At 36.8% G+C, this 27,848-nt stretch overlaps 1 protein-coding gene across 5 annotated transcripts in view; it reads left to right on the top strand.

The window, feature by feature from the left end:
• The window catches only part of STAG2 (stromal antigen 2), an 80,965-nt gene extending 60,242 nt beyond the window's left edge, over positions 1–20,723 (top strand). For 2 of the 5 annotated variants that reach the window (XM_049827293.1, XM_049827294.1), the window contains exons 20-34: positions 821–891; positions 1,252–1,339; positions 1,435–1,515; positions 4,666–4,758; positions 7,301–7,475; positions 7,920–8,059; positions 9,267–9,368; positions 11,582–11,730; positions 12,275–12,403; positions 12,753–12,958; positions 13,395–13,584; positions 13,670–13,783; positions 15,382–15,508; positions 15,845–15,922; positions 16,665–20,723. In XM_049827293.1, the coding sequence (XP_049683250.1) occupies positions 821–891; positions 1,252–1,339; positions 1,435–1,515; positions 4,666–4,758; positions 7,301–7,475; positions 7,920–8,059; positions 9,267–9,368; positions 11,582–11,730; positions 12,275–12,403; positions 12,753–12,958; positions 13,395–13,584; positions 13,670–13,783; positions 15,382–15,508; positions 15,845–15,922; positions 16,665–16,805 (1,884 nt within the window). In that variant the 3' untranslated portion in view covers positions 16,806–20,723. The other 3 variants (XM_049827295.1, XM_049827296.1, XM_049827297.1) reach the window with 3 other exon arrangements.
• Positions 20,724–27,848: the final 7,125 nt, after the last annotated feature.

The following is a 27,848-nucleotide window of genomic DNA, read 5'->3' as shown; positions in this document are numbered from 1 at the left end:
GGTTGGCTTGAAGGAAAATGGCAAATACTCTGGTAGACGTGTTGAAATCCATAGTGCTTTGATAAGGTTGTGCAATTACAGAACAGTAAAATGTGTTGGACTTGCAGTATGTCTGATACACTGAGGAGTTTCTGTGACCTTAGATAGTTCATCCTATGTACTGAAATAGTTACTTTTTGGACCCTTTTGTTTTTACTACTTTTTTTTTTTTCTCCAAATGCAAGTTTGTTAGAACTTGTGGGAAAATTAGAACAAAACATTTCCCTTACCTCTCTCTGAGATTTTTTTTCTGTGATTAAAGTAAGATTGAGGTACTGACCTGTGGCCCATCTAGTCCAGTATCTATTGTCTGACAGTGGCCTCTGCTGGATTCTTCAGAGAATATGGAAGCACCTACATAATACATTGTATTCCACTATCCTTATCTTAGACTTTTTTCTTTTTTTTCCCCTTGTCCCTCCTCCCCCCCCCCCCCCCCCCCCCTTCCTCCTCATGCTGCTATTTCTAAACATAAACTGCTACACTCTCTCTTAACTCTTTAACTCTACCGAAAACAAATGTGTCATTGATAATTCATTTAGATGCGGTTCTCTCCTCCCTCCCCTGGTTGTTGTTGGTTGGGGGGGGGGGGGGGGGGGGTGTGTGCCTGTTTCAAGGCTCAGTGGGTTTTTAGTTAGTTTTTTGTTGTTGTTGTTTTGTGGGGGTTTTTGGTTTTTTTGGGGGGAGGGGGTTGGTTGGTTTGTTGGTTTTTTTAAATCAACTTCCCTAGTTTGCTTAGCATACATTGCTTGGGATATCTTACTATATGATTATTAAATAGGGGGAAGAACCTGATGAAGATGATGCATATCAAGTCTTGTCAACACTGAAGAGAATCACTGCTTTTCACAAGTAAGTAGGCTTCTGCAAACATCTGTCAGGGTTTGGGGCGGGTTGGTTTTGTGGTTTTTTTAGTGTAACTTGGAGTGTTTAGTTTGAATGAGAGTTGTGCAGAACATGACGCATATTGAATATATGAAGAAATGTATACAAAATGGAAATTGGGGGGGTTGCTTCAGGTTTTTTTTCTGGTGGTGTTGGGGGTTTTGTTTGGTGTTGGGGGGGGCGGGGGGGATGTATTTGTGGGGTGTTTGTTTTTTTAAAAAATTTGTTTGTTTGTTTGACCGACCAGTAAAGCTTTTAGTAGTTGTTAACATCAGGTTGCAGAAATGGTGTTAAATTACATCTTTGCTTCATTTCTAATGCTTCCAGTGCTCATGATCTATCAAGATGGGACTTGTTTGGCTGCAACTACAAGTTATTGAAAACTGGCATTGAAAATGGAGACATGCCAGAACAGGTCTGTAGTTAAAATGTGTCCTTTAGGTACAACAGTAAATAGCTTGTCTTTTATTGGGCTTTGTCATCTAATGTGTTTCTTCCTTTTGATTTCAGATTGTTATTCATGCACTGCAGTGTACTCATTATGTAATCCTTTGGCAGCTAGCAAAAATTACTGAAAGCAGTTCCACAAAGGTATGCCTTGTTCCAGTTATATTAGTAAATACTTGTACATACCTGCAGTGTCATCAAGTGGGAACTGTGAGATGGAATTAAGACTAAGAATTTTTTTTTATACTGATACCTGCCTAAACCTGCTTTTCTAATAAGTTCTGAAAAAGCCATAGTTTTAGTAGTGGAATGCTTGCCTTTTAAACCTAGTGTTTTTCTAAATTGTTTTGTTTTTATTATTTAAATGTCAATATTATGTTTAACTTGACAGAATTCTAAAGTAATTGTAGTAAATAAATGCAATACCTATTAGTCTGGCACAGTAACAATGGTAAGGAGGGGTAGACTACCAGTTACTAAACTGTGTAGTCAGTCTTACTACTCTTAAGTAATGGGTTTGAATTTCTTTGCAAACAGTGAAGTATCAGTGACAAGTCAGTGAGATAGAAGAATTTGCATACTATTGTAGTATTCTTATTGCTCAGTATGTTTCAGTCAAACTTTGCTCTTCATCAGTCTTTTAAATGTGTTGTTAAATAAAGATGTGAAAAGATTAAGTTAAATTTCAAACTTTCTGAGGGAATAATAAGAGGGCCTGTTCTGATTCTATCTATAGTAATCTTGAAGGGCAGAGCTCTGGCAAATGTCATCTTTCTAATTTCACTTCTTGAAAAATCTTGGAGGAAGGATTAAGGTTTCTTGTATGCACTGGACAGCATTGCTTGAAGAGGGTGATTAGGTGGTTTGATGTGCAAACTGCCTAATGAAATACGGTTTTTGAAAGGCTAGACAGTTTGGAACAGAGTTTGTAAGTGCTGAAACATTTTGATGATTTCTCTATCAAAAAAAAAAGTTAGTTAAACATACTTTTTCTGGAAACCTTTTACAGCTCTGTAAGAAGGGTACGTTTTGTGCTCTTTCACTGGAATTTACACTGGAGTTGCACTTTGTTATTGGAGTTACTGATAACACATCCCATATTTATGTCAGAGATGAAATAAGTAAATTCTTGAGGTTTTTTAAACGCTTTGCTTGCCATACTTATAATTAATTTAAGAAAAAAAAATTATGCATCTGTCATAACTTACTACGGAGAAAACAAAGAGAACCCACAATATTAATAAATTATAATAAATTTTAATTTGTAATTAATCCATTTTTACAATAAACTTAATGTGAGGATGTATAATTTTTTTTCTTTTTTCTTTATTTTGGAGTGTGATAGTATGAGCTTCTGGTAGATAGAGGAGTGAAGTATGCTATGTAACTTGTACTAATGGTTTTTATAACAGATAACACCTTTGTGAGATTATGGTGGTTTTTCTTTTCTTTTTCGTGTTAAGACATCGTTAGTCCAATGTATAATTGTGGCCTTACTGATTCAGTAATTACAGTCTGAAGGTATCTTAAATAAATGTGAACTTCTTCAACACTGGCTGGCTTCCTAGTTTACCATCTAGGTTTTAATGGCTTATAACATTTCCAAAACAAAAAATACCAGATCTGAAGGGGATACATAGTTATTGAGAGCCACTTATGTGACTGAAGGATTTGGAGGCTTTGTTATCTTATTCTTTAAAGGGTAAACAGGAGTCTTGAGTTTTTTGTAATAGGGATTACAAGTTTATTACAAGCCTGATGGCAGAAGCTGAGCGAAATACTGCAAAGTTAGGTTAGAAATGAAGATTAACTCAGCTATTTTGCAGTAAAATGTAATTTGTAATACTTTCAGCAGGAATGAAAAGAACTTACTTGAAAAGTGGTCCTTTATTGAGACCATTTTCTGCTCCTGTATAATAAAAAATTTGGTAAAATAAAGCTTTCGTAGGTTTAACTTCTGAACCACAACTATTTTATTGTATGTAACTGCTTGGCTGCTGCCAAATATATCTGGTACGTACAGAAGTTCCATTGATTTCTGTTCAATGCTGATGGAACATAACAGCAAAGAAGTTGAAGCACAGAACTGGAAGTGATGGAAATGTACTGTGCCTAAAGATGATTTGTTTGGTTGGTTTTATTTGCAGGTTTGGGGGTTTTTTGTGTTGTTTTTTCTTCTGTGACAAAAGTGTGTGCTGCTTGTGAGCAGGTTGACTTAAGTATGGGAATTAACTTCATAATACAGGCTGCTAAAATAAAAGACGATATAAATAGTTCAATTCTTATTAAAATTTAAATGAATAATTCTGTATAAAGGAAAGAACATATTCCCATGTGTAATTCTCTTAACATCAGTATAGTAATCTGAATGGTAAATGTTGAGAGAAAAGGTAGTGAAAGTGTTCTAAAATCATATTATACTTAAACTCATAGTCAAGAAGCAGCTGTTGCTTTTGTGATTCCTGTTGAGATTAAATGACACCCTGTACCAGTGTGTTACCTGCTTTCTTGAAGGGAAAGCCTTGTTTTGGTTTAGATTGCATGCATAGTTTTTAAACTTCTCGGGTATTTCTTCTTTGTCTGGCGTGATGCTGGTACCCAGTTGGTCTTTTGTAATAGGACTTCCCCAGTTCTGCTTGGGCTAGAATCTTCACATCATTGAGTAACACCAACTATGCCGCATATGTGGGTGGTATTTTTACCAGTTTGATACTTCATTTGCTCAATAATCTACTTTTTTTTGAAGTTATTGCAACACTTAAAGCTCCTTCTCCCCCCAGCCCCCCCATGGAAAAGGGGAAGAACCCCAACTCTCATCTGACATTTTACTTTATCCCCAAGCAGTGAGTTAAAAAAAATAATACCATGTAGCCTTGTCTGGGTTAGTTATAAACAGCTACCTAAAATCTATCCTCAAGGTTGAAAATACAGATATTTTAAAGAGAAAATGCTTTCTGCTCTGGGTTTTGGTTTTGGTTGGTTTTTTTTGGTGGCGGGGTTGGTGGTGGTTGGTGGGGTGTTTTTAGGTTTGGTTGGGGGTGTGTGTTACTATTAATAACTTCACTATTTTCATCCCAACTTCCATTTCTTTTTGTGGTACACAGGATGACAAAATTGAGGAAATTGCTACTTGCTATTTTTATTTGTAATAGTGATTTTTAAATAACACAGTGGACTTGAATGTTATGACTACATATGAGGCCTGTGGTGGATAGCTCTCTGAAAATGTGTACACTAAATGTGACTATAAAATTTAAAAATCAAAACAGTTATATGAAATCCTTCTCTTTAAAGGAGGATCTTCTACGTCTAAAGAAGCAGATGAGAGTGTTCTGTCAAATCTGTCAACACTACCTGACCAACGTAAACACTGCTGTTAAGGAACAGGTTAGTGATTGTTGTTTATCCTTGTAGTCTTCTAATACTATACTTCTAAAGCAGTTGAAAAGTTCCTCTTGCTAATATTTTTGGGGCTTATGTGGGAATGTGGTGCATCTTGGATGTTTAGGCTGAATGCTCTTTGAGTGTGAATACCTACTGTACTTCTATGCTTGCCCTCCTTTAGGTAATTTAGGTAGGATTTCAGAATCAATTTAAATGTGATTCTTTCTAGTAATGTTAGGCAGCATACACTTTTATTCAAAGGAGGGTTTTGTTTGTTTCTTTAAACAATGACTGGGCCGGTGTACTGTAGAAGCTTACTGGTTTTTAAGTTAGGTGGGGAGAGTTCCATTTCAAAGCTCTTGCTTACCATGTGGTCATGACACACGCCTCCAGAGGAGCTGGTTGTGGATTCATAGACACTGAGCTAGAAGAGCTAGGGACAGCTATTTAAAAGAGAGAAGTTATTTTTTTTAGTTCTATCTTTGAATGCTTTCTGTACTATGATATATATATGTGCCCATCCACTCAAGAACAGTGAAAACAACTTTATTCCTCTTGCTATAAACCTGTGAGAACATACTGGAGCAACTTGTCTGTTTCCCTTCACCATGATGCTGCATACAGAATATATTCCTCAGTTCTTCAGAGTCCCAGGATTTTTGGGATCTCTGAATCGGGAGAAAAGGAAAGGGTACTTAACATGAGTGTGTCTTTTTTTATGCATGCGCATGTATGTGCTGTAACCTAGGGGCTTTTTTTTGTTGGGAAGTGGTATTTCTTTTTTGTGGTCATCCTTCGGTACACATACACATTGGTCAATTGTTAACAGTTGTTCAGAAATATCTGGAGACCATTCTAGCAAATGCTTGGAAGCCTCAACAATAATGTACTGCTCAAAAGAGATGTGAGCAGTTTTCATTTTACCAGGTTTATAGTCAGTCCCTCATGTAGTTGTTCTTTGTGGGGGAAAGTTTTAGCTGGAACTAAGTTCTTGGATATTTCAGACATAAAATATGTAGGTATTTAGTCAATGCAAGTAGTGCCTGACATTTCGAGCAGGAGACAAAAAGTCCTGGCTTTTTTGAAGAAAGTTTAGGTGTGAAGGTTTTGGGGGTTGTCTTCTATTTTTCTTCTGTTTCAAAAAGAATTGAGACATCATCTTGGGAAATACTTATCTTTAGTTGTGAGGGTAACAGGGTCAAAGGAAAAGGTTAAACTGTAGGGCCTAAGTCTCTTCCAGTCTGTTGTCAAGTAGTTCTCTAGCTGGGACACTGAGTGGTTTCAGGTTCCAGTGAAGAGCACAGGTTACTGATAGCAGAATTAATTCTAAGTAAATGCCTTTAACAACCTTTAGAATGCTAAAATGAGAAAAATAAAGTATCTTTCTGCGGGGGGAAGGACCAAACTATCTTCTGGGAATACTTTTTAATTAAACAAATAGAAGGCCAGGAGCCTTTTTGCTGCTAAAGGTAATAATAACTTGGTTGAGCTTCAAGTTGAAAATCTGGTCCACTGAGTTGCACAATTGCAGCTTTTGAAACTTTTGCTATAACAAGAATATTCCTGGAACTGAATAGGCATGTTCTATGTTGGAGAGCTATCTAGTGTCAAAATCGCAACGTGTAGGGTGTGAAAGTGTAACAAAAGTGAGGTCTCTTTAAAAGGCTATATAACTCTCAGACTCGGGTGAATGGTCTAGAAACTAGAACTGCCTGAGTCACATAGGGTACAGTAGCCATAGTTCTGATTTCCTTCTCTAATCTCATGAAAGGGCTCAAGGAAATTCAGAGGAGCATATGTATTTTTGTGGCCAGGAAATTGGTAGTATTTGCTTTGAGGAGTTAAAGAACAAATCTGTTCATTAAAATGAAAGTACTGAAGAGATTAGAGTGAAAGAGATGAGGCGCAGCACTAAGCAGGGTGTTGCCTTGGTCTGTTAGTTTGAAGAATGACAGTCTAGGTACTGATACATTTGAACTTTCCAGGGAGGTGGAGTACAGACATTTAAATCTGATGTCAGATGCACAAGTTAGGCAGCAAAATGAAGAGGTGGTTGCTTTTTTGGAAGCAAGACATACTTTTGGATTTAAAGGGATTGAGTGACCTCAGCTGTTCGACGTTTTACAAATGTGATCGAAACAATTTAAAAAAACACAACAACAACAACAACAAAACCAAAACCAAACAAAAAGAATGAAAAAAGGAGACTGTACTGTGGTTGGTGTCCACAAAGTTCTGAAGTGACCTAATGTATTATACATCAGGCAGAATTTGGGAGTTTCAGGTTCCTCATGTTTGAATCTCACAATGTGTTGATATTTAGTTGGCTTCATCTGTGCAGTGTTTTTATTTGGAGACCCAGTCTTCATACAGCAACTCCTGTAAGAAACTATGCAGATTTTAACTTCCAGTTGGCCTGTGTAGTTGTTGACTTAAGTGGCCTGTGTACACTATTGGGCTCTAAGTATTTTGTTAAGTGGAAATACATTATTCTAAATAAAATCCAGTTTCCAAGCAAGTATTCACTATGATTTCTTTTTAATAGGCTTTCACAATTCTCTGTGATGTGTTGATGATCTTCAGTCATCAGATTATGACAGGAGGACGTGACATGTTGGAGCCACTTGTTTATACTCCTGATTCTTCATTGCAATCTGAACTACTCAGTTTTATTTTAGATCATGTCTTCATTGATCAGGATGATGATAATAATAGTGCAGGTTTGTACAAAACATATGTTTCCTTTATATTAGTTGCCTTCTAACTAATATATTTGTTGGCCTATGCTTTTTTTGTGGTTTTTCCTCTCTCTCTTGCTCTGTGTGGTGTTTTTTTGTTTGTTTGTTTGTTTGTTTTTTGGTTTTTTTGCATTGAGAGATGGGCATGGAGGTAGGTTTGTCTTATAAACGTCAGCAGCTGATTAAAGCATTTTATGTTTTGGGGACATCTAGGATAATTGTGATAAAGGTTTGGTTTAACAGGCACAAATATATATGTCTTTGTATCAGGAAAAAAGCCTTGTTAGTGGGCAATAAAGTGCACTGCCATCGGAATTGAGATTTGATTTTCTGAATCCTGACCATTAACCCACATCACTTTATATATAAATGCTTAAATATGAAGTATTTAAACCCGACAATTTTCATGTTCTGAACTCTTTCTAGATGGACAGCAAGATGATGAAGCTAGCAAAATTGAAGCATTACACAAAAGAAGAAATCTACTTGCAGCTTTCTGTAAACTCATTGTGTATACTGTGGTGGAAATGAATACAGCTGCAGACATTTTCAAGCAATATATGAAGGTAAATCTCAAGCCTAGTAGTGATACCTCATAAAACTACCAGAACACTGTAGCTGTGGATTTTAGAATTATTATTTATTTTTTACCTTACAAGATAACTGACTCAAAATGTGAAGAATTCCAAACTCCATGGTTGGTAGTTTTTAGGCCTTCAAAAGTTCTTTTTCTGTAAGAAGGGAATAAAACAACTGAGATTGGTTTCACAGTTCCAATGTGTGGGGAGGAAGGGAGGAAACCTGATCATTATTTTTACGTTGTTTTTAATAGATTTATTTTCTTATCCTGTTCAATGGTATATTTTTAATTCAGTTATTAGTTTAGCAGGCCTTTTGAGAATCTTCTCACAAAGATCAACTCGATGATGGCTAGCCTCATCAGATAATTTCAGCTTAAACTTTGTAGAAAAGAAAAAAAACTTTTGTGTGTTCCACCCACTGCCTGCATGCTGCTGCCCTCCACACCCCCATCCCCCACCTGCACCCCCCACCCCCCAAAAAAGGTGATCTTTATATCTGTTTCTATCTATCTTACTTAAATATAAAAAACCCTTCTTGGCTCCTGGGATTCACAGCTGCACAATAATATGAGTTCCCATTTTGTGAACATGATACAGCTTTGCTCCTTGGTGATTACCTTAAAAAAAAAAAAAAAAAATTTGGGCAGCCTGCTTTTGTCTGAGTGCCCTACATATATTTTGAATCTCTAAATAACTAATTGGGTCTTTATTGAACCTGAAATACTTAAAGAACTGAACAGGCAGCTGTCTTAATTGGAAGAATTATGGCTATGATGGTATGCTTAAGTGCTTCCTTTTGGCAGAGAAAATAGAAAACTCCCCACCAGAGTTGTAGGAGTTACTAAAAAGATTAGATGCCAATCTTGTACCCTGAAGGGGTGAACACGTGTCATTAACAAATGTGTCATGGCCTTGAACATAAATAGGTCATTCTGCCTCTAAAATAATACTAAGGGGAAGAATTGAAAAAGAGGTGGATACTCTTTCTGATTTGATTTTTTTTTTATCATTTTGGAGGTGGTTTAGGATATAATTTTGATGATGTAATCATGAACATGTTAGGTTTTTTCCCTTTGAAAATGTTCAATTTTTTTTTAAAATAGCGAATCTTAGATGTTTTTCTCTGAAGAATTAAGTAGTTGTTAACATTTTCAACTAAAATTGAAAGCTAACCTTTTTTTTTTTCCCCTAGTATTACAACGACTATGGTGATATTATTAAAGAAACGATGAGTAAAACAAGACAGATAGACAAAATCCAGTGTGCTAAAACACTTATACTTAGCTTGCAGCAGGTAAGAATGATTTACAATATTTTTATGCATGAAATTCCATACTGTAGATCATGTCCTGTTGTTTAATAGCTAGTGTGGGATATTAATGAAGAAATTCTTATGGAAGGTAGGGATTAATGGATCTAAATTGAAACACATTTTCTGCAACTATTTGAAAAACTGCCAGAAGTCTTCCTATACTTACCAAATACTGTGTTGTAAAAAGTGTATGTGAGAGGCCAGTAAATACAAAATGAATGTGATACGAAATGAAACTCTGTGATACCTTCTTAACTCTAAAACAATAGTTTGAGTCACGTATTTAGAAATGTGTTGTGAAACGGCTAGTTTACTTATTTATGAACAGATAAACAAGGGAAAAGACTTCCTGCCTGTGTGGTGGGGGTTTGTGGTTTTGTTTGTGTTTTTTCTTTGTTTTGTTTGTTTTGCTTTGGGATTTTTTGTTGTGGTGTTTCGCTGTTGGGGATTTTTTTGTTGTGTTTTTTTTTAACTATTCTGGGAAGTAATGGGAAGTTTTAGTAATTCAGTATTTTTTAATGTTTGGTAGGGGCTTCACCCATCTTTGAAATTAAAACATGATTTAATGCTCTCTTCAGTAAATGAGCTTGTTTGTGTGGAGACCTGATGAATTCAGTCGAGGTCAGAGTCGGATTCATCTGCTCACATGAACCATCTGCATGAATCTTATTTACAGGATCAGAACAATAAAGTCATATCTCTGCAAACCACTGTAATCCAACATAGATCTCTGCTATTGTTGAAAGGAAAAATGTACTCCAATTTGTCCGTTCTCTCTCCACAATTTATTTTTTTTAAACTAGACGTCATAGAGCCACATAGTGGATATTAGATCTAGATATTGATCCTGATTGAGAACTAACCAGAGAAAGTGTTTAACAAAGCCCCTAAGCTGGTTTATCTGTATGGATATTGCCAATACAAGGGAGGATGAGACCTTTTGTTTTGGTAGCAGCGTGACTTTAAGTAGCTGGTAGAACTGCAACATAAAATATGCAGCTAAATACTCCTACAGTTTTTGCTGACTTTTCACCAGAGTTCACAATTTCTTGTGATATTGGGTAAATGCTATCCTTATTAGTCTTTTCTGTCTCATGAATAACCAGCCCCTTATGTTTTAAAGGGCAGGAAGTGAATGTAGTAAGTACAATTATGCACTAGGGAGGCAGTTACAGAGTCCTAATATGGCAGTAAGAATAGTGGCATGAGGGGACCCAAATATTATAAAAAAACCAAACAAAAACCCCTCACATGTCAAGTTAAGCATGTAACTAGCATTTTTTCCAGGAAGACTTCTTAAAAAGGAAACTAACCAGAGAAGAAATACTAAAGTGATAGTGGATAGATAAAGGGAATAACTAAGTTGCAGTGAGCTACGCCAACATAAAAGTATGTGACTGTGGGACAAAACATATCTATAAACAAAAAGTTAATGTTCATAGCCCTAGTAAGTCTGGGTTTCGTTTATTCTGCGTTATATGAGTGAAGCGTGTGTTAGACAAAATTAGAAAATAATAGAAAAATTGTCAACAGAATAGAATTACAGTCAAATTCAGTAGGATGAGAAAAGGATTCATCAAAGAAAAAAAAGATTGTGAAGTTCAGCTTTGCCAACTATTGATGAGTAGTTAAAAGTTTGATTCTCAGTTGCTAAGTTTCTGGTGTCTTTGGCAACTTCCCTAAAGACATGTTTCCATTTTAGAATTTCTTCATTATACTTGTATTTTGAAAAGATACCAAAAAAAAGAATTAGAAAGTAGTAGTTTGACAAACTGTGATAGTAAAGACCAGGTGAGAATTTACTCCGTTCATTTCTTTTCTGTTAGTGTATGTATCAGGGAATCCTACTAACTTATAGTATTCTAAACTCCAGAACACCTCATTTAGGGAAGTGCTGAAATCTGTCATCCAACATATTTACAGTTTGATGTGTGCTTGGACAGTGTGCATTTCAAGGATTAACTTTGAAGTGCAGACTCTTCAAAATAGGTTTGACTTGGCTTTCCTAAACCTCCATGTTTGTCTTTTGGGGTTGTCGAATTTAAAAAAAAAAAAAACAAACAAAAAAACAAAAAAAAAAACCAACCAAAAAACACCTGTAAAACTTTTTCACTGAAACTTAGGTCTGTGTCAATTGATCCAAAGTTTGGCATAATCTTTTAATAAATTAAAATCTCTCTTTTCATTTCATACAGCTTTTCAATGAAATGATTCAAGAAAATGGTTATAATTTTGACAGATCATCACCGACATTCAGTGGCATAAAGGAACTTGCTCGACGTTTTGCTTTAACGTTCGGACTGGATCAGTTGAAAACAAGAGAAGCTATTGCCATGTTACACAAGTAATTGTGTGCTTTGTATTACTTCCCTTTTCGTAAACACTTCTTGACTAACATTAAAGTATCTTTTCAGTCTTTCACAATCGGTTTGTTAATAGAAAATGCATCAGCACTGGAGATGAGACAGCCCATTTATAAATTAGGAGATGACTGCAATTTTGTCCCTGAATTAAACCTAAATGTTAAATAATGTTGACGTTCTTCAGCATCATTGTATAGCCTGTAAATAGTAACAGTGTTGATGCTATGATGAAAAGTATTTTTAACGTCTTACCTGTAACAGTAAGAACTGATCCACTTCATTGTCACTGGTGGTAAAGTTAGCCTCATGCAGAAACTTGAAATGCAAGGTAGAAACATCGTGACAGAAAGACTGTGTCCAGATTCAAATCATGGATAGTGTTCACTTTTTTTGCCACAATGTGGAAACATTGAATTATTGCTTTTTTGACGTAAAGGAAAGGTGTTGAGTTTTGTTAGCTCCCAGTGCTTAAAACTTTTTCTTTAGTTTGTGCTTTATGTGACTCAATTTTTAACTTTTTCTTAGGGATGGCATAGAATTTGCTTTTAAGGAGCCTAACCCACAAGGTGAGAGCCACCCACCATTAAACTTGGCATTTCTTGATATTCTGAGTGAGTTCTCCTCCAAACTTCTCAGACAAGACAAAAGAACAGTGTAAGTACTTTCTTAATATTCTTAATATTTGTAAAGATAATCATAAAAGACCTGTAGCTGAATAAGTATGTATTTATGTGTATTGCATTCACCTAAAGTGGAATCTTCAGCACATCAAGATAAATTTTACACTAATACAGTCAAGTATAATCATAAAGGGTAAATTGTATTTATCTTCATTATTTTATGGTGGATGAACAGAAGTCATACTCTGGATTTGCTGTTGTCAGGCCTTTTTGTTAACTAGATGAGGAGCACTGGGTGTTAATTTCAGTAATTACTTATCTTGACATGTTAACATCTTGTTACAGATATTTTGCATCTTTGTAATTATTTTTTCTATTTAAAGGTATGTTTACTTGGAGAAGTTTATGACCTTTCAGATGTCTCTACGAAGAGAAGATGTGTGGCTTCCTCTCATGTCCTACAGAAACTCTTTATTAGCTGGTGGGGATGATGATACTATGTCAGTGATTAGTGGAATTAGTAGTCGAGGATCTACAGTAAGAAATAAGAAGACAAAGCCAGCAACAGGAAAACGGAAAGTACCTGAAGGTAGAACTTTCCTCATCTTAAAATTTACTAGAGTAGATATTCATATAAACTAAACATGTTGATCCCTGTTTGTTGGCTTGAGCTAATTTGTATACTTCAATGTTTTGGGTGGTTTTTTTTAGAACAGAGTAACTTCTGTGCATGTATATGTCTTGGTGGGAAAACTATTCATTTGAAGAGTCTGAATAACATAACACTGATTCACAAAAGGAAATAAAGATGCTATGCTGCGTTAGGTCCCAGAATATAAAAGTATTTTAAATACTCTAGCCAAGGGTTATAAATCCAGACCTTTTGGGGCACATGTAAGACTTTGTGGCAAAAAGTAAAGAAATCAATTCTCAGTAAGCAGAAAGTACATGCGTTAAGTCATGTTTAAACATTCAACTTTAGACTAGTTTGAAAAAATTTACCGATGTCTTCTGTTTCCTTCCAGCTGAAGAAAGCAGCAGTAGTGACAGTATGTGGCTGAACAGGGAGCAGACAATGCACACACCAGTCATGATGCAGACACCTCAGCTTACTTCCACAATAATGAGGGAGCCCAAGAGATTGCGACCTGAAGAAAGTTATATGGGTGTCTATCCTATGCAGCCTGAACACCACCAAGCTCCACTCGATTACAAGTACGTAGATGAGTAGGTCTGCTTTGTGTTAGTGTTCATACACAAAACCAGTTCATGTTTAAAATAGAATAATGGTCTTTTTAAGCACGCAAGTAACGTGGATGTTGGCTCAAAGGCAACAGGAAGAAGCCGCGCGACAACAACAGGAGAGGGCAGCGATGAACTACGTCAAGCTGAGAACCAACTTGCAACACGCTATGTGAGTGACAGTGAAATGTTCCTTCAGTGGTTTGGGGAGGGTTTATTAAATGCAGTGTTACTCCTCCATCTTCTAAGAGGGATATATCTTCTAGTTCTTGAGTAGAGTTTTTCTGTGTTTTAAAATTTTAAGTTGCTTTAGAAGAGCAGTGGTAAAAGTGCATGGTGATGCATTTAGCAGAATAGATCTGTTTGGTTTCTTGCTTATTTTTGAACTAAAGTTCCAGAAAAATTAAATAGTATTGAGCTTTGTATGCTGAATGCTCTCTGTGGCAGATACATATAATCAACACATGTGAAACATCCTCATGTATTCCTAACTGGAGACTCATTTTTAGAAAATAACATTAAAAATGAGTTTTAAAACGGGTGTTCAATCTGTGAAGCAGGAAGTTTCTGCTCAGTTTAATTCTACTTTTTCTTTCTCCTTTGGCTTTTGAGTTGTAAGTTTAGAGTTCAGCTGCTTTTTTATTTTAAAAAAAGTATTCCTTTTAAAGAAAGTGCTGTCTTCAGCATTTCTGTGGGTGATGCAGATTTTGTCTGACCTAAACTGACGCCAAAGTTGAGAGGAATCTTGTAGTACCAGTCTTTGTAGAGCTTCCCAACCCAAACACACAAAAACCTTGTGAAGTCCTCCATATTGTGAACGACAATAAAGACAGTCTAATGTTTCATAAATGAATGTTCTTCAGAGGGCATACGTTCTTATTGTAGTGTCATTTACTTCACTGTGATTCATCACGTGTGCATTTTGACATGCATGCTGATGAAATTATGTTCCAGAGCTAGTTTAGCTGAGCAGGGGAAGACTAGTTTTAGGAGTTCTCTGTTTTAATGAAGGCTGTGTAGTTCTACAGAATAAAAGCACAAGTTGTAAACTAAAAGCTGGACATATATATTGAGGACCTCTACATCTTTCCCCTGCTTGTTTTCAATTCTTTAATACCTGTACTTCATGTAATATAGTTCAGTGCTTTGGTTTTTGGTTTTGTTTGGTTTGGGTTTTTTTGTTTTGTTTTGTTTTGTTTTGTTTTTTAAATACAGTGACAGCAATTAGTATCATTAGAGTGACTCCTTATGTTTTCCATAAGGTGTGATGTTGCATGTAGAAGTTGCAAGGAAAAAGGATGAAGGACTGTGTGGGAATGTCTGAAAATGGATTTATGCATCCATTTTATCACAAAGATGTTCTTCCTTGCCTTGTCATAAGGCAGGAACAATTTTTCTTTAGGTAGCAAAGCTTAGGTTCTTTCTCGCTTGAGCATAAAAACTTGCATGGAAGTCTCTGAATTAGGTGTGGTTTCAATCTGCTTATCAATTCCTGCAGCTTCTCAGAATACCCATTTAGAGATGTACCACAAAGTTCCATAAGTTGATCTTTGTTAGTTTTTCTCCTGCACTCTCTTAGTATCTTCTAGCTGGTTAAATACCAGCTTTCTTTAGTAGTAGTTACGCATGTATTTAATTACTTAATTTCTTTTCTATCTGATGGAATTACCATTTGTTGACGGTTACTTACTGAACATTAGCTTTTTAAATATTCAGATAAAACTTAACTTGATTTAGTGCTAAACAATATGCTTTTTCTTTTCATTTCAGTCGACGTGGCACAAGTCTAATGGAAGATGATGAAGAGCCAATTGTTGAAGATGTGATGATGTCATCAGAAGGGCGGATTGAAGATCTCAATGAAGGCATGGATTTTGACACCATGGACATAGACCTAGTAAGAAATCTATTTGTCTTTTTAGTGGATTTTGGATTTGTGTTTCTGCTTTTGAAGTAGATATTTGAATCAAATTTTCCTTTTGGTGAAACAGAAAAATCATTCTTGTTGATCTCTGCATTCTTAAACAGCTGTGCCACTATCTGTATACAAGTGCCATCTGTTCAAACTGCCATACAAAAAACAAGAACACTTCCTGTAATAATAATGTGAGATGAACATTTATCCCTTGTAAATTCTTGCCCCTTGAGAGTTCAGCTTCATTTATTACAGTTTAAAAACTCTTGGTTTTTGCTGAAATTATGTTTAACATGTTTATTTGTTTGCGTTCTAAAGCCACCGTCAAAGAACAGGAGAGAAAGAACGGAACTAAAACCAGATTTCTTTGACCCCGCTTCAATCATGGATGAATCGGTAGGTTAACTTATGTAAGAGGAAAATAACGTAAAATCAGTCTTCAGGTTACAGTACTCTATTACTTCAAATTTTGAATCAAAAGAATGCAATCTTTAGGTTGTCTTCATTAGCTTATTTTGGCAGACTGGTTACAGCCAGTGAAATATTTGATGCTGTAATTCAGCTTCATAAATTCTAAGGTAGTCAATGTTCTTTGCAAGTTTATAGGATTTTTGTTCTTAATACTTTATATGTAGCTATGTAAAAATCAAAAGCCTTTGAATCTGAGAAGAAAACACATCTGGTATGGAAAAGACCCTTGCAGAGGTTGGTAGCAAAGAGCTTTAAAGAAAAAAAAAAAAAAAGAAAAAAAAAAATTGTGCATACACAATATTAAAGGCAAGTTTCCTATTGTCATGAGCTTAGTTGAGTGACTCTTATGTCATTACCAATTGGTAATGGTTTGGATTGGATGGTTTGCTTTTTTAAAAAAATTGGCATATTTACTTTTGTACATAAGTAAGATAATGGAGAAAATAGAGATAATACAGATTTCTGTTTATAGAGATGAGAGGTATTTTTTCTTTCCATATAAAGTTTTAGGTCCAAAACATCCGAAGTCTGTAGTTTCTGCTTGCAGTTGCCCTTTTTTCCGACTTGATAAATCTGCAGTCTCTATTCTCTTTTAAAAATCTGCATGAGGGATTCCTTCTGTCTTGAACCACTTGTAATGTATGCAGCCATTTTTGACCTTGTGTAGCTGGTACAAAATTACACTGGAAATAACAAGCTGCAGCAAGCCAGCAGAGGACAGTACAACAAGGCTTCCTGGGAATCTTGGACAGCTTGGTGGAATTTGGAAGACGGTTATGTATTTTTTTACAGTATTGTTGCAGCGTGAACCTGTTCTTGTTATGGGAGAAAGAAGTCTTAACTACTGTTTCAAATGCAAATCCATATATTTTGTACTAGTAGGCCTTTGCTTTAGTAGTAATGAATCAGATTAGGTTGTGCATCTAGCTGTTGTGTGTTCTGTTCCTGAAGTAACGCCAAGAAAGTATATCACCTGTTTCCTGACGTTCTGTTTTAAAATAGTCCTTCCCCTCCCCTTCTTGATTTTTAATTGATTGATCTGTGAAATGGCAGTCAGTTTTTATTCTGACAAAGCTGAAAACTTGGTCTTCTACAGGTGCATTTCATTGCTCTCAGAACCCTTCCGGCCTTTCAGTGTCCAAAGCTAATGAACAATAGTTTTAACAGGTCTGCTGTTAGCTAGGTTTCTTTCCTGTTACTCTGTTCCTCACTGCTCATCCCTCCCTCCCGCGGGAGCCCAGGATTTGCCGGGCCCTCCTTAGCTGCAGTGTGGGAGCATCCCCACACGATGGCAGGCGCTCACAGCGGCTTTGCTCCGCAAGCCTTCGGAGCCGGTTCCAGAGCCCAGCGGTGGCCTGCCTCAGCCTGCCAGCAGAACAAGCTGGACGCTGTTCGGCTGCAAGGAGGGAGCAGTGGTGCGCTGAAAGGAGCTGGTACGGTCAAGGGAGCACCATCTAGCAAACCTTTCTCCCAGGCAGGACGCAGCAAGGGTGCTGATCCTGGACGCAGGACTGCAGAAAACGGCTGCATCGCAGCACACGGCTGCCCTTTAGCGTAAACCCCACCTAAGTGAATTTAACTACCTAAAGGAGGAAAGCTCTGCCGCTAGTTTAGGAGGCAACATGAAGCCGTCTGAAATCAGAGCTGAATTTATCAGCCAGTATTTTAAGATGTAAAAACCCCAATTTCATAAGTGCAAAAACCCTTCTCTGAATAAAGTTAATTTGCTTTATTCACACAATTTATTCCAGAGGTCCGTTATTCTTGGAGTTGCTGCACTTGCTTTGAATAGATCTAGACGTAATAAAGCGGTTTAATTTATTCAGGTGCACATGGTTTATGATCAAAATTTTAGTCTGTCTTCTCCTTTTTTTTGATGTGTCCAGTTATTGCTGGCACCAGAGGCAGTTGTGTCTTAGTGTGCTATATTGTATGATGCATCTAAAATGAACTTCATACCATGAACCGTAAAAATTGCTTTGTAAACACATAAATGTGAACAGCAGTGTTAAGGTTCAGGAAAATTAAGTCTCTCACGGCTCTCTCAGATTTTATAAAGTCCTCTAAAAGCAGGACAGTCACAAGACCTGGATCTTCTGGGGTTTTGGTCTGGGGGTTTTTTGGCGTATCAGTGGTGATACCTACTTCCATTGGCATAGAAAACTATATGGCTTGCTCCCACATGGGAAGTGGAAACTGATTCTTTGTTTCAGGAAGGGTTTTTCTTCACTTAATCACACAGTCTCCTGAAGGACAGTATTTTCATTTTACCTGATTATTGTTTGATTTTTTTCACTGTCTTCCTGACAGAGTTGATATATTTAATAGGAAGTATTAAGTTTATGTCCTGGCTAGCTGCTGTGAGATGACTTGTTGTTTTTATGAACACAGATACAGCAGCAGCCGATGTATAGAGTGTTTTGTCCCAGGCGTAGTTGCTGGAAACTACACACTTGATTTCAAGTTAAGGCCAATAGAATGCCATTGTCAAAGAAGTCTAAGCTAGGCAACTAACTAAAAGTTATTTTGCAATTATTACCTAAAAGAATTAAAGCACAGTCTTTATCACGTTCCTACTGGATCTAGTTAATTTCAAGCGTGGGAAAAATATTTTCTAATGAATGAGGTGCCCTTTTCATATTACGACATAAATCAGAAGTGTGGTGAATCTGGTTTGGAAGAAAAATAAACTTACAATGCCTTAACATATCTTGAAGTGTCTTAATCTTAAATCATATACTAATTGCTTTGTTTTTGTTAAATGTATAGTAGACTACAAATTGACACCGTTTCTAACTTTTTTTTTAGGTTCTTGGGGTGTCAATGTTTTAATACCAGAGCAGCAAATAAATCAGTGGTGAAGTCATTTTCTAAGTGGAAGAGGAAGTTTTTCAATACAAAATTGTGGTAGATACAGTGAAATTCTGAACAGATTTTTCTCTAAGGAGAATGACATGCTTTCAAGATCAAGTGCATTGAAGGGGCAGTTTTGTTTGCCTGAAAAAAAAAGAAATGTAAAGGACAAGTAAACAATTTGAGGATAAGCTACACTTTTTGTTGGGGAAAAAAAATAATCAATATTTTATTTATGTGCTATCAGTTTATTTCCGGATCATAAGAAGTATTCCCTCTGAGTTTTAATCTAACAGTCTGAGAGGTGTTTGGTACAGATTTGAGCCCCTCTCTATACATTTGCTGGCTATACTAAATAATCATGAGCTCTGCTGGATTGCTGTTTACATCCATGAACTGAAATAATAGATGGATTGGTTTTCCTACAGTGCTAGAACCAGAAGAGTGTCAGTATTTTAAATTAAATGCAAACTTCAGCAACAGAAGGTTTGTATTAATTAATCATGGGGAAAAAAAAAACCATAAAGCAGAATTTTAACAGCTTTTTAATCTAAAACACACTTTTATTCCAAAAGCTTCATGCTAGCCTTCTCAGAAAGGTCCATAAACTATGAGCTACCAGAAAGTAACAGATCTCAGTCATGCTTGCCCATTACCAACCCTGAAAGTTTGCTTGTCCTTTAAGAAAAATGTAATGTTGTGAAATTCCTTCCAGTAGTGCCACTGTATTTTGTCTCCAAATAAAAGAAGCTTATTGTAGTATGTTTGCAGAAAAATTCTAAACAAAAATTATACAGCTTATTAGAGTGTGGGAATAGGGATCTAAATTTTAAATAAAATTATATATATATATAAATTGGTGCTGATTTTATAATTGCGCAGTTTGTTTAGTTTTTTCTTACTTTTAAATTCCAACTTAAAATTATGAGGTTTCAGAAATATATTGAAAGTTTAACAATGTTTAAAAATAGAAGAGCATGAGAATTCATGCTTTAAAAATGATTTTTAAATTTGTATTTTATATTGTTTTATCTATCTGTCTTTGCAAGCAGTCTTCAGGTTAAAGATACTTCTAACAGGTTACAGTACATTTCCTCTGTATGTAAATTAGATTGGATAATAGAAATTCATAAACAACCCATAATATTCTTTGAAAGCTAAGCTTTAAACTTCATTTTGTGTCCATTCACAAATAAATTAAATTTGGTCTAAAACAGAAAGTGGATCTACGCCATTTTGACATCGACTCATTTTGCAAGGCTTAGGCAGCTAGACATCATTTTAAAGGAAATATTAACTTATATTACATATGTATATTTTTTGTCAGTTGTCTCTCAGTTCTTGAGGTATATTATTTTAATCATTCCATGCCTTAATATGCTTGCAATACAAGAATCTCCCCAAATGGGTGAATACAAAAAGGCTTCCTGTTTTTAGACTCAGAAATTAAACATTCGGCTGTGGTAGCCAAAAACCATAGATTATCTAAAGGATCATGATAAAATATAATTATTTTACTAAGTCATGGGGTAACAACAAACTCAAAACTAGATCTGCCTAACTCATTTTACATAAATAAATACTCTCATGTCTAAAAGTACTGCCTATATTGTTTTTCACACCACTGCATTTAATAGAACTGCTGAGAGGACTGTATATATGATTTTAAACTTAAGTTGATTTTTCTTACTCTTGAAGGAGTGTTTCTTTGTGAAAGCAGTTCTTACAGCTTTGTTTTCAACCAGCTAAAAATGTTTTATATATTTACCTTAACCTGTTGTCCTCCACATTCTATTGTCCTAATTGTACTGTTTTCTGATTTGTATTTATGTCTTGAGACAGTAACTTTTTGAATAAAAATAAACCTACAGTATGTTGTATGTTTGATCTTTTTAAATCGGGGTTAGGGGAGGACAGTGAAGAAAGGGGTATGAGTAATGCAAATGTTATGTTTATAGAAATCAAAATCTTTTTCCATGTCTTTTAAGTGTTTGTCTCAGAGTTGGGATAATGTATGAAAAACTGCACTGTTTTATATTTGTAATAAATTGTACAAGTTTTTTAAATGTGAATAAAGCACTAATTGGGTAATAATTTAAAGTAGAAAAGTTAATGCAATCATGATTGTTTTAAATATGCTTTAATTTGAGATAAACTTGTTAAAATAATTAGTGTAAATACAGAGTGAGCTTTTCAAGAGGTTAGTACCTGCAAATAAAATTTTTAAAATTTGTATAGAACTTTTACATGCCAAGAAATCAATGGTTAATTATTTTTGTGTTACGTTTTTTAAAGGTGTATCAATAGCCTTTCTGTTGGTTTCTTTTTCCTATTAACTTTTATCTGACATCATTCAGAATGCTTTTGATTCAGACATTGGAGATATTGTATATAGTCCAGTTGAAATACCACTAAAAGTGTATGCTACTTTCCATTTATTACATCCATCGTACACCTGATAAACATTCTAAGCTTAATTGGCAAGACAGCAAGGAAGTGAGGGGGGAAACCCTAAACATTTCTTCCCCTCCCACTCCCCTCTTCTCAACTACTGAGCAGCTCTGGCTGTGCGTTGAAAACTCCTTTCTGTTACAAGGCTTTTTGAAGGAGTCGTGTTAAAATCTTAGAAATAATATTTCTAATCATTGCTAATGTAACTTTGAATGTTTTTTTTTTAATTATTATTATGATTACAAATGTTCATTCCTGTCTCTAAATCCTGCTGTAAGTTCAATAGTATCTTGTGGAAAATGGTTTTAGTAGGTTCTAAGTTTATAACACAAGTAAAATACCTTCACTATACAGTGTAAAGTCTGTTCTCGTTATACCATTTTGGTACAAAAGCCTGTAAATGAAAGAAATTTGAGTTTTGAAGAGATATGTGATAAACATGTAGAAAACAACAAACAATTTGGAGAAAGTAAAGCCTGTCCTCTAGTTTACCAAAGAGGCCACAGAGAAGATATTGACGCAGAATGAAATTCAAAGGAATAGTCTTCACATACTCTGTAAAAAGTATTTCTTGATATTAAACAACCAAAGACAATATGTAAGAAGTTAGTGATTGCTGTTGTTTGTTTGTTTGTTTTTCCTTTGGATGGTGTGGTGCTGATTCCTGTAGCTTGTTAGAGACAGTAAATCCCCATCTTCTCTTAATCTCAGTATAACTAAATAATTGTCTCTTTAAAATGTACTCCTCTCTGTTTTCCTCATAGTTTACACATACACTAGTCCTAGCGTGGGATTTCAGGATACCAGTACTATTAATTTTAACTTCCTTCCCATAAAAAGTCTACTGAGTTTTTTAAGATGCTTGGATTCACAATAGTGTTTTGCTGCTTTTTTCAATCTTACAGCTGCCTTTTTTTTTTTTTTTTTTTTTTTTAAATATCCTGATGAATGTCATGGGCTTGTTCATTCTTTGAAGCATTTTTTAAAATTGTCAATTTGTGCTTCAGAATTCTTTTCATAAAACACAAATTGGTTCTTTAAAAATAGACTTATTCCTACTTAACTGCTTTAATTTGATTTTCTGTAACCAATTTATGATACTGAAATGCAGCTTATGCCACTCCCTCATTTTTCATAGTCCTAAGCAATCTCAAGTACTGAGGTTTGTTTAGTTCCTGATATTTATTGGCATCCAAAAGGGATTGTATCTTTGATGGAGGTGGGTGATGACGTATACTTGGAAAACAAGGTAATATAGGACAATACCATTCTATAATAATAATAATTCTATTAAAGAAGTAATGATTCAATGTCAATTGTGCCTGTCATCTTCCTCAGCTCGCTCTCTCCTGTATCCCTCCTTCATGTTGCTGAGCTTTCTTGAATGTATTTCTTTGACTAAATCTTAGTTTTCATATTTTTTAAAATTTTTTTTAACAGCTAGGCTTCGAGTTGTTACTGGTTTTGGTAAATGAGTGCCTTTCAACCAGAAATTCAGTTGCTTTTTTTGTTGTGTTTTTTGTAGTTACTGCCAGATTTTATAGACTTAAATCATAGTGGCAGTACGGTGGTAAGATGCTATGACCGTGTGCAGAAAAATGCTCCCAAGAATGTTCAAGTGATTGGATGGATGGCTGGCAGAACCCCACACAAAAACTTCTGTGTTCTTCTGTTCTCTGTAGTCGTGCTTCCCTAAATGAATTCTGTAATTTCTGCTAAGCTTTTCTGAGCATTTTTTGTTGGAAAAGAAGAGGAAAGGCCATCACGTTTTGCCTATATTGACTATTTTTGTTGAAGAAAAAGCTGCAGTTACCAGTTTTGAAAGTGAAGTTTGTGTTCAGCTGATAACAGCTTGAATTCTGCACTTCTAGAAGAGTTACTTAAAAAGAATTAGTACAGTAAACTATAAATCAAAAACAATAAAATCTCTAGGAGTCTTAGAACATCTCAAATTAGGCAGGGGGGTGAAGTTGGTAGTTATTTTGTGAAAGCATTCAAGTAATACAACCAGGTTTTGGAGAAAGTGATGAGTTTGGTGAAGACAGTGTGTTGAGGTGGGTAATGACGGGTCAGGTCAATGCAAACAGCAGGAGTTAGTTTAAAATTTGGTAGGCTAAGGGCGTAGGTTTTTTTTTCTTCTTTTTTTTTTTTTTTTTTTTTTTCTGGATACTAATATTGTTACGATTTATTTGTCAGAATTTTAGCAGGGATGGTGTCCTTGTGCTTATTTAGCCCTTCTCTAGACTGCTCGTTCAATACATTTGACCTTAGCTTAAAACTTTTCCCCGTGTACCTTTCTCAAAATTGCCTGCAACATCTGTCAGCAGGCATTGTAAGGCAGCGGTTCCTTGGGAGCCGATAGGAGCGCTGCGCCGTAGTTAATGCAGCGACTAGGTTGGGTTGGCTCAGAGCTACGGTACATATGACAGGGCTTCATCTCAACCTTCTGATCTCGTGCTGCTCAGCCCGAGTATTTATCTGAAAGAGTGCTTCAGCCTTTGAGTACTATGTTGGCAGCTCCACGTGAAACCTCTTATTTACCACACCATATGGCCATTCCAGGAAGCCATGCAATTTGCTGTTGCTTTTTAAATAGCAGTTAAACCACAGTTCTTAGAGTGACGTATGCGCAGGTCTCTCAGTATTTTAACACACTCTCTTCACAGGTTTATGTTCTGTTTTCTTCTTTTTAGACTGCTCAACTCCACTGAAAGCAAAAAAGCAAACCACATCCACTTGTTTTTCATATCGTGCACAAAAGCACTTAAAGATGTGGCATATCTTATATTTAGTCTGCTCTCTGTATTTTTCATCCTAAAATACTGAGCTGTCTTTTATACAACTGTTCTTGCGTATCAACTGACAAAACCTGTCTTTTCATTATTTCTGTTGCTGGCTTATAATCTTTTGAATCTTGAAAAGCAGATTTTTTGGGGCATTTTTCTAACTGAAGTCTTCCATTACAGCCAGGAATTGAAGTGCTCTATGAAACCTAGCGTGGATTAGGGAAGTGGCTTTGTCATTGAAAGCACTATCTTGTCATTTCCATCCTGTTTGAGGTACTGATGGTATTATGGTTTAAAAACATACTATGTAAATGCTTGTAACTGGAGAGGCCTACAGATTTGGACTATCAGTAGTTTTCCTTGTGTAGGAACTTTTTTTTTTTTAATCTTACTCATATCAATAGCTTGTACTTGAAGGCAGCTTGGTTGAAGTGCCATGAAGCTTAAAGGAACAGATGTTCTATTTAAAGTTGCTTTCATTACAAATTCTCTCTCTCTCTCTCTTTTTTTTTTTTTTTTTTTTAACTTGCAACATTTCATCTTCTACTTCAGAATGACTTTTAACTTGCGTAGTTCTCTAGCTCACCTGGGCCGGATTTGTAGATGTGACAGAAAGAAGTGGCACACAAAGGATGTGATTTCAGCTGTTTGCATTACCTTCCTTCTCCTGGGATTTGTGTTGAGTTAACCAAAGAGAATAGGTTGGTTGGTTGTCGTGACATGCTACTGATTTGTCACAGGTTGCGAGAGGTCCACCGATTTTGTGGATTTGGACGCTTCAGAAACATCGTCTCTTCACATGCTGTTCCTTTAGTGAACAGTATTAGATTTAGGTCACTTGATCCATTATTAAAGTTGAAAAGACAACATGTCTTTTAGACTTTTCTTAAATCCCTACCCACAAGGAAAGCCAGGTTTCTTTTTTTTTTTTTTTTTTTTTTTTTTTTTAAATGTGATTTGCTGTTCATCTCTTATTCATTTACTAGAAATGAATCATGTGTGGAGTGGTCCACAAAACCAAACCACACCACTTAGTGATGTATAATCAAAAATGTGGTAACTTGGCAGGATGGGTCTTGCGGGTAGATAACAACTCCTGTTCTACAAAACACAGACATACGTACGCACAAATGACAGCACCAGATCTAGTTTACAGCAGCGTAACGTGGATCTGGAGAACAAGATGCTCTGACCAGTCAGCACGTTGGGCCCTGGCTGAGGGATTGGCCACAACGTGGTTCCTCCTTGGGCTCTGCCTTCCATGTCGTCAGCCCTCTGTGGCGCCCATCTCCTCTCTGATGGGGTAATTAATTATTATTCCTATGTTGGCTTGTGACCAGGCTGCCAGTGGCCTTGCTAGTCCTGTAACCCTGGGTCAGCCACCTTCGGACTCCACCAAAAAGAATACCAAAGCAGTTACCTTTGCTGCCCAGTTAATTTTAAATTGATTAGTGTGATCAGCTTGAGCTGGGCAGATGCGATCAGGTCTCACCTCCCTGGGGAGGGAGATAATTCATTTTTTTATTGGAAAAAATCTTAGAGAAGTAAGCCAGCTTGGTTTGGGGCCAAGGCTTTCGGACCATTGTATTCTAGGAATAAGATGATGTGATGCGTCGGCATAAAGTACATTTCTTATCCCTGTAGGACTTGCTGGGGGAGAGGAGTGGGGATGGTTACACTGCAAATGTTTTACCCGAGACAGCTTTTTCAAAAAACTCGGAAGATTCTAACTCATTCCTGCTTAGTTTTTTAAGAAGTCCTATGGAAATGAGGACTGAAAAATGTCACTGCTTTTATTCCCCACTCTCAGCCTGAATTTAGAAGGCCCCTCTGAATTCCACACCGTACGTAACTGGTCAGGAGAGTGATACAAGTCTGTTACTGTCTCCATCCTCGGGTGCTGTCGTAGGTAATGGAAAGTGGGCAAAAGTGTCCGGCAGTATTGAAATGATGGGCAGGCAGATACCAACATACCCTCTTTCCACCTGCATACATTGAACAGGACGAGTCTTTTCTGAATTTAAGAACAGTCATTCTTTCTTGTAATGGCAGACTTTTTCTGTACAGTTTTAAGGTACAAAGGAGGGTGCGTATTACAGGAATTTGGACTGAATGATTTGGGGAACGGAGTCTTGTCTTTCAAGGCAGATACGTATCATTAAGCAAACTGATGTTCATGGTGCAGCTGATTACAAAGAATTCTGCTTTCAAAGGATGACGCTAGCAATTATGCAAAGTAAAACTCCAGTTAGTAATACTGTGCAGCTCAAATCAGTATGATATTTTCAAAGTGATGCCTTGTAGCTTTTGCAAAAGTCAAAGTACCAATTCTGTTTTCATTCTAGTACCATAGCGTTAGGGGTGAGTTTTCCCTGACTTTATATGAGAATCAGACCTGGATAGATAATTTGTGGTGACTTATTGAATTTGGCCTCTTTGATTCATTCAAACATGGGATGTTTTTACAGTTACTTCTATTTCTGGTGCTACTATCCCTGGCTGAGATTCAGGCGCTTTTTTTCCTGCCACCTTTCTGAAATACAGGAATTTCTAGTTACCTTTAGTCCCTATTGTCTTTTTTTTCTTTTTTGGTGGGGGTGGGGTGGGGTTTTTTTTGTTTTTAATATCCTCTTTGGAGAACCAAGGCTTTTTAATGCTACTTCAGTATAGCTCTTGACACCGAACACATCACTGAGTGAAGATAACCTCCATATTAGCAGACAGCTTGAGACTTTTGTTTAAGACAGCCCCTAGTCTCAAAACCAGACTGAGAAAAAGTCACAAGTATTTGTTCACGACATCCAAAATGTTGTTAAAGCAACAAAATACACGTCACGATATCCAACCTGGTTATAATTTTTAATGAGATCGTAGAATCAAATGCTGCTTGGAAAGGGTCTGTAGAGCTCATCTAGTCCAGCATCCTTCTGAAAGTTGCAGTCAGCCAGTTGACGTCAGCCTCAACGGAGCCGGTTTTTCGTAGCTGAGCCTTAAAACGCCGCGAAGGCTGGCAGTAACCTGCTGCAGCGCTGCCCTACCACCCTCCTGGCTCCGAAGCTTCGTCCGCGTCCCAGCCGAGCACCCCAAGCCCCAGCTCTTTCCCTGTCTCTATCGCTCGCCCCAACCGGGAGGAGCCTGACCCCGGTGGTGGGTGCTGGGGGGGCTGCCCCCCGCCTTTGCCAGCCCACCCAGCCTGGTCGCCTTGCCCTCTCCGAGCCGGTCGTGGGCTCTTTGCCGCGACCCTCTCGTAGCCTCGGCTGGGCTTTCCCAATTCCTAGCGCTCCTCTTGGATGGGGGGGCCCAGCAGTCGACGCGCTACGCCGGGCATGGCCTCGCCGGAGCAGAGGACTGTAACGCCTCATTCTGCTGGCCAGGCAGGCTGTCCTGAAGAAATGGAAGATAATCTTTAATCTGCTTAAGCCAGGATCAAGCAAATTTTACATTCAGCCAACTCTAAGCAGGCATTTCCAGAATTACGAGGCAAATGTATTTTACTGTACATCGTATTAATAGATCACTACTTGAGGGAGTGTTTAATATTCCGTTTATGCCCGTTTAGTCGCTTGATCTGCATGAGCAGAGATTTACTCTAGTGGAATGAGAGGTGCTGGTCCGGAGAGCGGCGGTGCCTCCCCGGCCCCGCAGCCTGCCCGTTCCCGGCAGGCAGCCTGCTTTCCGTCAGGCTAACGAGTACGGGAAGACTTAAATGTATTGAAAGGATCTTTTTTCTTTCAAATATTTCCAGTTAACTCTCGATACTT

Source organism: Accipiter gentilis, chromosome 24 (genome assembly GCF_929443795.1).
Source record: "Accipiter gentilis chromosome 24, bAccGen1.1, whole genome shotgun sequence".
Taxonomy (NCBI): Eukaryota; Metazoa; Chordata; class Aves; order Accipitriformes; family Accipitridae; genus Astur; species Astur gentilis.
This window is presented reverse-complemented; position numbering and strand designations above follow the sequence as displayed.